An 11,557-nucleotide genomic window follows, 5' to 3' on the forward strand; every position below is an offset into this window, starting at 1 on the left:
TATATATAATTTATATTTTTGGTGTTCTGCATGTTGATCAACAGTAACAAGAATGTAAGTTTCGGTTTCTAGGTTTTATAAGGTTATCAGTAAAACTTAAAATAAAAGCATGGGATAAAGTGGATGATACGTGTCTAAGCTCATTAATTTTTCTTTCTTGTGTTGTGGTTGTCAAACTATGATCTAGGCTTAATACCATTTCTTAAATATTGTTTAAACGTTTAATTATTTAAAAAAACTCAATGATCAGAAAGTTTGATAACATTTTCTACATACCTGCCCTACCGGAATTGTGGCGGAGAACAGAGCAGCGAACCGCAAAGTAGCTCCACGTGACAGACTGAGACGGGCGATATTAACACCCATGGAGAACGCTACCAGCCACTCGTGGACAGCAACGCCAAGCAACAGGTTAATCAGTGTACCAACATTGGACTGTAAGCCTAAAGCTAAGCCTTCGAATATTGAGTGAACGCTAAGAGACAAAACCAGCAAAAGAAAACGAACACCCGACTCTTCACGCACTAAACTACTGACATCGGCATGTGAATGCCCGTGTCCACTTGTATGACTGTGGCCACTTGTAGCTAGTGGAGAACTTTCTAGTTTATCGGTATAATCGTCATCGGAGGATGTCTGGTCAGTGTCTGATTTACTTACATGGTTAGATATAGTCTTTGTGGTTTTTGAATCTGTATCTTCTTCTTCCGTTGATTGACTAGCACCAGGGAGAAGTGGTTCTCGACTTTGACATTTTAAGTTATTCTTTGACCTGCGTGGGCCAGAATTTGTTTGAAAGTCATTCTTGTCTATATTGATGGAGGAACTGGAGTTTGTTGAAAGGACGGCAGATTTTTTTTCTTGATAGTCTAGCGCTACTTGTTCGATCAACAAAGCAAGGGAAAATCCAACGAAGACCATACACTCAGTAACTGGAATAGAAGTGTGAATGCCCTTCACCTCTAAAATTGCTTCAAACATCTCTCGCACTTCGGGAAGTAGCCCCACAAAAAATGTAGCCAGAAAGACTCCCCCCGAGAAACAGTTTGCTAGACTGAGAGCTAGCTGATACCTGATGCCACGTAGAGTTGCTGGCCAGCGGGCAACACACAAGTATGGCACCATAAAGGCTGCTAACATGCTGCCAAACATCCCCACTATACCTAAAAGTTGAACAGCCACCAACTCCATACCAGGATGATGTTCAATAGAATGTTTCTTCACAGTATTGCTGCAATGGAACGGTATACTCACATTCAACTGATCATGATACGTCAGATTCAGCTGCTTTAACGGTTCCCCCGTATTGACACGTAGATACATAACAGTATACGACAGGTGTACGCTCCCGTGTTATCAAAAATGCTGTGTTGTTTTCCTACACAGATGGTGGCTCACACACACACTGTTGATATTAGAAACGATTCACTAAGACCGGTAAACCTGAGAATGGCAAAACAGCTTCTTGTTAACTAATCAGAAACTTAAAAATAATTGAAATAATAATATTTCGCTAAATAACTTCACACATCTAATTATTACTCTGAAAACACATGCTACAACAGACTACAGCCTGAGACATGCTCTAGAAGTAAAACACTCACGTCGCTTCTTTTGGAACGTCGAACAAGTACTAATGCCTGTACCCACTGGTAGTTTTGCTCAAGTAGGTCGGTTCAATACAGAAACAAGAAAACGAGTTTTCACGTACCTGTAACGCCACCAGAGGGTATGTAAGACTGTGACGTCACCATCCTTTTGTTCAGTAATCTACAGAGTACAACACACCAGCTAAGTTTAGTGGATTTCTTATTATCAAAGCAAAGAGGTAAAAAACGTTCTTCCGCTTCCGTTGTCAACTGTTTCTTGTGTTTAAAATAACAATAACTACTAAAAGTAAGATATGCTATAGTTTTAAACACGTTGGTGTTATTTAGAGCAAAGTCACCCTTCCTGGCGAATTTCTTCATATATATTTTTTTTCAATTTTAATATTTCTTTATACCTCTGTCATTCATGCTAAAAAATTATTGATTTACATTATGCTAATATTTAAACATATGTCCACTCAACTTCGTATAACTATAATATTATAAACTTATTATATATGATATGTCTGAAGTCATCACCACGATAAATCCGCTAAAACTGAATTTAATAAAATAAGTGAATTACCACAATACATTTGCAGCTAGTTGCTTCGCCATTTTCGAAGGTGTTAATTTGAAGATAGTAAGTCGATAAGCTGCAAAGTCGTGCGTCTTAATTTAGGTCGGCGATATTTGTATATTGTTGTTGTTGTTAGTTTCACTACTTTTATCATATTTTTCCACTTTACTTCGTTTTTAGAATGTATTTCAATGAATGCTGGTAATTTCCTGAATTATAATGCACTACTCGATATCCTGCAACACACTTTCATCAGAAATGGTTGTCGAGTTCCATTGTAAATAACACGATTATATGTATAATGTTTTTACGCTTTAGTTTCCATGTGTTATTTCTTATAACAGTGGAGGATTTTATCCAAAACTCTTTCACTATATTAAACCCTAAGGTATAGGAGAATCGTTATCTTATGATGGAAATTATCTTGTTGAACTAGTAGCCATCTGACAAGAAGTGGATTTTCCCACTTATAGCAAATAACGTTTTGACTACTGTATTCTAAGACTAGTCCTATGTGTATATCCCACAAATTTGTGGTTCTTTTATGTAACCGGAGTGGATTACGTTGTGTTAAATACTGGTTATCTTCGAATTATTTTAAATATAAATGTTTGATTTTGTGCATTTTTATACAAAACTATACCACACGTGAAAATTAGAATTCAGGGTAACGCCGTCTTGTTAAAAAGAAAAAAGTCGAAACCATGTAACAACTTAGTGTGTAGGTGTATTTTGACTACAAAATAAGTGACTGTTTATTACGCCTTATGAAGGGAGTAAACGAAAATATTCTTAACATGTTGGTTGGTTGTTTATAGCACGAAACTACCCAATTGGCTGTCTATGTTCTGTCTACTGTGTGGATTCTAACCCCGGATTTTAGCGTTGTAAGTCTGCAAACTTATCGCTGAAAGTGATAAAGACTCCTCCGATTTTCAAATGAATGACTTGATTTTACACCGCTCACTTCCGGTGGGGTCCACATATTAAATTTTAGTGAGTAATTTTATGTTTTTACATATTATATACAACACTCGGAGTAAAGAACTAATTATAAAAAGGGTGAAATCACTCATTTTTTTTTTGTAAAATACCTATGATACTCTATGTGATTTATTTACAACATTGATGGTATCTTTGTTTACAATACTTTTTTAGGCTCGTATGTTATTAGGAACTGTGTGATCAATAAAGACGTGGACTCCAAAACCAGTTGATGCATTTAAATACTTTATATTGTTTTATAACAAAATGAAAGAAGAAAAAACCGACCCTATCGATAATTCGAGGGTTAAGAATTCGAACTCTTAATATTTGTCACTTTCCAGGATATTTCAGTGTTATTTTTACATAAACTGTGTTTGCAGAATGTTCAGAACGAACTAACTTGTTGGAACACTTGTCTAGTATCAAATGCGTGGATTCGAATTCTGCTTGGTTTAGTATTTTGTTGTTATTGATATTCTGACATGATTTTTAATTCTCATAAGTAATAATTCCAATGAATTTCGAGGAAAATGATGTCAAAAGGAATCGCCTAAGATAATTCACACATCCTTTTCAACCGGATAACGAATAAAGGCAGCTGCATTATGATTAAATGTAACAAAACCAACAAAATAAAATAAACTCGCTTTAGGGGAAAAAATTGCGGAAAGCGTTTCGACAAAACAGTTAACCGTTTCTTTAAATTTTCACGTTTTAAATTGGAAATTGTTAAAAGACAAACAATTTCTTATTGTACATTGGCCAGTATCAATAATACCACATTCTTATAGTTTTCCTATAATTTCTTGTAGCTCCTCAGTGGTATAGCGGTCTGCGAACTTACAGATAGCACATTGTGTAGCTTTGTGCTTAATTACAAACAAACAAACTATTTCTTATATAACATATAATATAATCATTCGGTACTTAACCTCATGCTTTGTAATTTAAGTAATTTTTGCATTAATACAATGAATAAAATACAATTATCTATATTGTTTTGAAAGACAGATATGAAAAACTGACGCTTAACTTTGAAATACATTTGATAAATTTGCGTTATAAGTTTGTGAATTACTTCACAATAATTATACTCTTGAGTTGTTGATGAACGTTGATATTAATATTTTATACTGGAACATGTAACTTAAGAAAACTGATAAACGTTTCATGTTAAGATTTTCGACTTTTAATCATATACCACTTTGGGTAGCATTTCAGGTTATTGACCTAGTCTTATTTTAAAAAAAATAATATTTTGATATACTTATAAAACTGATTGGAAGGTATTTAGATTAATTTATCCAAAAATTTCCATCCAAATTAGCTTATTAAATATTCAAAATATCAGTATTATTATCACTGAAATTCTTATCATTAATATCAAAAATTATGTTAAACCTTTATTATTGTAGTTTTACGTTTGTAACATTTCTCATAGATACGAATTGTCTCAGAATTTGCAATAGTTGCTGAGCGCCCCATCCTCAACAGTGGTTCAGCAGTAAGACTTAGAGCTTTTAACGCTAAAAACGGGGCTTCGATAAGATTTTGATCTTTTGATAAGATTTAAAGTTATTACTTGGAGTAAAAGAGGACTTAATAGGAAAATGGGTCAAAACTCCAACACAGACTCGGCATCACTGAACAAATTGTAAAGCAGGTATGCCCGGCATGGCCAGGTGGTTAGGGTGCTCGACTCGGAATCTGAGGGTCGCGGGTTCGAATCCCCGTCCCACCAAACACGCTCGCCCTTTCAGCCGTGGGGGCGTTATAATGTGACGGTCAATCCCACTATTCGTCGGTAAAAGATTAGCCCAAGAGTTGGCGATGGGTGTTGATGACTAACTGCCTTCCCTCTGGTCTTAACTGCTAAATTAGGGACGGCTAGCGCAGATAGCTTTCGTGTAGCTTTGCGCGAAATTAAAAAACAAACAAACAATAAAGCAGGTAACGTGCAAAACACTAGGATACAGTTTCCAAACTACCTTCTGAATGTAGCTGATTTGAGATTTACTGGAGAAAATTTGGAACGAAAAGGGTGAGACCCGTCAAAACACTTTCCCCTTCTTCCCCTCCTCCTGTAATTACGCCTTTACATTTGATATAATAATGTTTTATGATTAAAAGAAGGCGTGACAATTTTTATTTGTGCTTTTACCAAATGAAGTGTGAAGCTCCCTCACTAGAGTTTTCTATTGAATTACTAAAAAAATTTTTAAAATAGATTTTATTAATCTCTTTTAAAACCTCGGATTCTCAATAGCCACCCCAAAAGCGGCAGTTGTGCTGTAATTTATTGGTAGTTTTCTGTCAAAATCTTATATCGATTCGAATTTTTTAACTGGGAATTATAATATTCTAATTCGGGATGGTGGCGTTTCCACATAAAATGGGAATGTTAGTAATACCATTTTTTGCATTATTATTCATTTGAGATTTCTTTCTCGAGAAAATATATATTGTTACGTCTCCGTTCGTTAGTTAATTTTCCGTAAATTCGTTCCGACGAAACTTTAGCGACACAAGTCCTTTCTTAAATAAAACTGGTTTATTCTTTATGAATATAACTTTGCGATACACTTAATTTCAACAGTCGCGCTATAACAAACGCTATAATTCTCAACTAACGTCTCACGTGCTCGACTCAACAATACTCCGTTCAATTACACACACTGTTGCCGTCAATTTGTGACCGTCTTATATATACAAGACTACACTATATCTAGAAGGATCCCGAGATTTAAGGAAAGGACGTGAATGTTCGAAAACGACGTGGCGTGATACTAGTCACGTGACCTCTGTTGACGCAACAATATAATGTTTACATACCAACTGAGTTTGTAAATGTTTTGTTTTTATTTTTAATGATTTGCTAGCATAAGAATTGTGTCCTCTCCCTTTATTAGAGTTGTGTTGCAGGAATTCTGGACGATAGTTTAACCCAGTGATTAGAATGCCGGACTATGGATTCGAAGGTTTTTTATTCGTGTCCCGTTTTTGCAAAAACAAATTCCGCCATGGATGCATTCTAAGAGTGATGGTCAAGAAGCCCAATGTTGGTATTGGGGTGCCATTGACTAGTTGCATTCGCTGTAGTCTATCAGTTTAAAATTAGAGACATCTAGCATAACTAGTCCGTATGTAGATTTATGCGAATTTTCTGAGATATCTGTATATTTTTATGTCATGCATCTATCTCTTATCTTTGCCAGTTTTTTATTGCCTATAATGTTTAATGTGTGATATTTGCTGATCTAAACTTTAATGCAACTGCTTTCATCAATTCCAAAACTAAAGAGATTTAATTTCATTTTGAAATTATTAAATCCAGAAATTATCAGACACAATCTATTGGCATACAGATATGATGTGCACGTTATGCGATATGTTAAAAACTATGATATTCATTGCGGTACGTTTTCAGTATTTTTCAAACTTAAACAGAATAAAAAACTTGCTTTTTAGAAACCTTAATGTTATTAAAATCTACATTTTTTTTAATTGTTGATTTATTTTCTGTTATTAATTGAATGGATATTTTCTTATCGCTTATTTTGATAATATATTTATATTGCTTATCATTTATTATATTTAGTTTTCGAATTTTTAATGTAATTTTTCTGTATTATATTATTGTAATACTATTATTTTTTTATTATTTAAGCTTTTTTAAAATGGTTGTAGACATAAACAGGTATTAAATTTTATTAGATAACGAAAATATTTTCATTCATACTAGGTGTCACCATAGTATCTTGCTAAGGTGTTTGCGATTTAGGTCTGCGATTTGCAAATTAAATAGTGCGATAGAAATGAGAACTAAAGTTAGATAAGTAAGCTGCGAAGAAAGTTAAAGGTAATCTTTTACGTGATTTCATTTTAACTAATTTAATGTTATTTTATCAAAAATTACTGAAGCAAAAACCGTGTCAACAAGTTTGACAACGTTTACTTACAAGTTACGGTACTATTACTTGTACTCAATAGTACTAGTATTACTATTGACAGTTTTGTAATTGTAATTTGTACTCTATATTACTATATTAGTATTACTTATACTAATAACATAATTAATACTATTCACTAATACTGATACTACTATTAGTATTAGTAATAGCAGTACTAGGACTGCAATATTAACTTTATTTTTAATATTACTAATAGTTCCTTAACTGCCACTACTATTGTACTAATAATACTAGTTTACTACAGCCTTGGTTACATTACTTATAAATATAATTCTTATAAAATTAGGCTTAGAATTTTATTTATTGACATTGACAAAGTACATTCAACAAAACATCGCTTTCAAAAGTTTAAGGAAACTATAAAATATGCAATAACTCAGTTATTTTGTTGATATGAATAGATATTTAGGAAGTGAATTCTAATACTATAAATATGATACTGATACTATGAAGCATATTGTTGTCTAACTTTAAATTGTAACTTGTACTGTTAGTATTATAATCTTAACTTATTAGTACAAAGTATATTGCTTTGGTAAGATGGAGAATAAGTTACAGTATATTAAATATCATTTACTAGTTATAGATAATATATACAATTAGATTAAAATTTAAAGTCTAGTAAATTGTATGAAGCTGTTATGAATAATACCAGGTGTTTCAAAAGCCCCTTTCTGTGTTCATTTACCTAAATTCAGGATGAATACAGTGTTGTTAAACTTGGTGTGTAGGCCAATTTTACTATGTGAAAATCAATGTACCTTGTTATGGATGTGTTAGTATGACATCAGGGACACACTGCACTGGGTATACAAGTGTCATCCAAAATCATATACAAGCAGATAGTATGAATTTAGTACAAATGCAATGCATATGTTGTCTAGCACATGATCAAATTAGTCTGCACACAGAGTTTCACAGCACTGTATTCACCATTTTCCTGAACATAATCACCTGAACAGAGGAAATGACTTTTGAAACACCATTATATATATATCACTCAATGTAAGACTGTGTGGTACTTTTTCTAATAAAATCATAGTGTAAAAACTATGCCCAAAGTATCTTGCACTTTAAATTAGTCATCAGTGTTAACACTATACACAAAGGCTGAAACATAAGTAGCTTCTGTTTCTTGGGAAATAATGTTTTCTTTCCCAATGTATCATGAAACAAAACTTATTTAGTACTGTGCCTAGAGTGCAGGATTGTAGGAATACTGCATTATTCAAATGTGCATCCCCTTGAAACCTGTGCATTGCAGACTTGATGGTGAGTCTGGCATTTTGATCTATCTAATGCAAATTTAATGAGTAGGTCTATATTTTTATTGAGTGAGTCTTCCCGATTCATATGTCTTAAGTAATAACATGACTTCATTTATTTCACTTAAGATCAATCAAAGATCCACTAGCATGGAGGTGTAAATAAATTTTTATATGGTGAAATTTCTTTTAACAACCAAACTTATCTTTAACATCAAAATATAGCCAATAATTGAGAATTCTAGGTGAAAGTAAGGCAGAAATTTTGTCACAATTTATTTTATTTAGAAAATATTTAGTTTAAAATAAATTATGCAGCCACGATGACCCAAGTTTAGGGTCATCATAGTGGAACCTTATGGAGATGAGATGATACCTCTTTGGTCTTAGCACCTCTCCAGTGTTTTCCTCCATACAAATTCACCCAACCCTCTTACTTTGTGTAGAGTAACAGGAGAATTTGTGATTCCCCAGTTCCAAGCTGCTGAGGAAGTCCATATGGAGAGTTCCCCATTGGGTTGGTGTAATCTGACTGGTATGAGACCAAGTGGACACACCCTCAATTGGAAATTAGGCTGGAGTGTTTTCTTGAAGTATAATACAGGCCTCCTCACTAAACTATGAACCAAGTTATTCTTGGTGGCTAGACAGTCCAAATGGGTCTTGCATTCTCTTCAGGATGCAGAAATGGAACATTTTCTCCCTGCAGCTGATTATTCTAATAAGTATCTCACATAATTCTTTAATATAGTATGGCCTGACATTTCTCTACCCACACTACACATTCATGCCCAACTTACTGCCTGAGAGGTAAAAGCTGGTTGAGCATTTTCATATTCTGTCAACTTTTTGACACTTTAGCATCATGTAGAAGGTTCTTTTGCTCCATTATCTTTATTAGGCAGAAATTACCACCTTTGAAGAGGATGCAGTCTCCCACTGACTGTTGCCCCACTAGGTTACCTCCTTAATGGGTGACATGCTCCAAGGTGTTCACTTTCGGATCCCATGATTTCAGAAAGGGACTCATCATTGTGATTTATTTCTTTACACTGGCCTCTCCACCATCTTATCAGTAAGGGAATCAATATGAGAGGTGAGTATACATTTCTTAAGTTATTTTCCTTATCTGAAAATGTATTATACCTCTCTAGTTAACCTTCCACCCTTCCTCCCCACTTCCAGTGTATTTCTTTTGCTTCATCAAGAAAGAAACTTTGTTCTAACACTAGTGCTCATGGAAATTACAGTACATAGATGATGTTTAAGCAGAATATGATTTCAGCTGGTCTCTTGTTTTTCATTTTCTATGCTTCTTATGAAGCTACAGCTAATTTTAAATAAACAGAAGTCTTGTTCATGCAGATAGGTTGATGACTTGAAGGTATTACATATTGTTAGATTGTTATTAGTCTATGTCTAGTAATTTTAGACAAACAGTTAAATAAGCAACTCATTCAGCAACCATATTTGTATCATCTCTATTTCGGTGTGGAATTTGGCTTGGGGCTGTAGTAGAGGTGCAATCACATACATAAAAAATCAGCCTTTTAGAAAAATGTAATTCAAATAAATACTACCTCTGCCATAATTATTCCCACTCTGTTGGGCATTGGAAAAGATGCAGCTACAATATATAAGATTGTCTAAATGCAAGTTAGAGGTAGTAATAAGTAAAATGTGAATGGCCTATTCTATAATTAGAGGTCACAAGACAGGCAATTCCACAAGGAAAATTTTCATATAGAATGAGCTTCTGTGAGAATACACATTACGAATGGTGATCAATAAGAGAGGTAGTGTAGAGAAAGGGGGATAAGAAAAGTCTAATTCTTCACATGAACAAATGATATACATGTAACTTATGGTTATGATAGAGGTAAATCTCTCTGAAGTATATTTTACTAAAATGTTAATACTGAAAGCTTATAACACTGATACATGAAACATGAATGGGATAACCAGTATTATAGGATAATAAATCTTGTGAGTAAGGTAAAAGTATGCATTGGAATTTCTGTTTAGCTCAATTAATTTGCAATTCAGCCTGATTTCTTAATTATGATCCACACTTGAGAAGACAACTAATTAAACCAGAATATTGAATACAGTAGGAGAAACAGGTTCAAGAAATGTGTTCTGTTGTGTATTTGTATAAAAACCCAAATCCTGTATTCTTCAAACATAAATTCCCGTTTCTTTTTCACTAACAGGGTGACAAACATGTGGTTAGAATGTGTGAGTCATGATTACTTTTACTCATACCTCTACTTTGTAAGTGATGCCAAGTAACACCACAATATGTATGCTATAGCATGATCAACTTGCTGTAGAAGGACACATTACTTTTAACTAGGAAAAACTGTTTATGAAAAATTGTAAGTCAATTTATTCTGAATTATAATTCATGAGATGTTAATTAGTTTATAAGTTATGCACAGAACCAGTACAGAAATAAGCAATATAAGTTGATGAGACAAAATTCCAACTACAGAACACAGTGATTGTCATTAGAGCATAACATTTAGGATAGTCTCTACATATAAAAATATTTTGAATTATGTCTTGTGGCAGTATGAACTACAGTGCTTTACATAGGCAATGACCTAGTTTGAAACATTGTCATGAAAAGGTCTTTCATATAGAAACATAATGTAAAGCAATCATGTATATCTTTGTAACATATAAGTAATAAAATGCAGAGTAAAAATCCGTTATAATACAAAAATTATTAGATATATATAATCCTAGCTCTATTTTAACAACTGATTATGTGCTCTTTAATATTAAATCTAAATCATAGTATCCTTCAAATAGGTAAGATTTCTGTTTGAGGTTTATATGAAAAATTTTTTTTTTTACATTTATAATTATGAGAAAGTACAAATATTAAATAACAGAATGATGCACATGCATCAAGAAGTAATTTTATTCATGTACATTTTTTGAGAAATGTAAACTGAAAAAATATTTTCAGAAACTTTGATGTTTCATAAACAACCGGGTAAAAAAAATTGTGTTTCAGGTTGTACTTTAATTATATATATATATATATATATAATTAGAATATTTTTATATTGTAACCAGCTGGCCTGATGATTTATGGTATTGACTTAAAAGCTTCGTGGGCAGCATAATTCATTTAATGAGGTACATTTGAAATGC

The 11,557-nt window shown here is 33.2% G+C and overlaps 2 protein-coding genes across 2 annotated transcripts in view; one reads left to right on the top strand and one right to left on the bottom strand.

Annotated features, from left to right (window-relative positions):
- LOC111088515 (zinc transporter ZIP3-like) overlaps nucleotides 1-1,666 on the bottom strand; it is a 26,656-nt gene extending 24,990 nt beyond the window's left edge. The window contains exons 1-2 of the mRNA XM_022398896.1: nucleotides 1,605-1,666; nucleotides 277-1,443 (exon numbers count right to left, since the gene is read on the bottom strand). Of these exons, the coding sequence (XP_022254604.1) occupies nucleotides 277-1,323 (1,047 nt within the window). The 5' untranslated portion in view covers nucleotides 1,324-1,443; nucleotides 1,605-1,666. The remainder of the gene's footprint in view (nucleotides 1-276; nucleotides 1,444-1,604) is intronic.
- Nucleotides 1,667-6,917: 5,251 nt separating this feature from the next.
- LOC106470289 (zinc finger FYVE domain-containing protein 9-like) overlaps nucleotides 6,918-11,557 on the top strand; it is a 59,262-nt gene continuing 54,622 nt past the window's right edge. Inside the window, exon 1 of the mRNA XM_022398897.1 lies at nucleotides 6,918-7,015. The gene's annotated coding sequence lies outside the window, so the exon portion shown is untranslated. The remainder of the gene's footprint in view (nucleotides 7,016-11,557) is intronic.

Source organism: Limulus polyphemus, unplaced genomic scaffold, assembly GCF_000517525.1.
Source record: "Limulus polyphemus unplaced genomic scaffold, Limulus_polyphemus-2.1.2 Scaffold3925, whole genome shotgun sequence".
Classification (NCBI taxonomy): domain Eukaryota; kingdom Metazoa; phylum Arthropoda; class Merostomata; order Xiphosura; family Limulidae; genus Limulus; species Limulus polyphemus.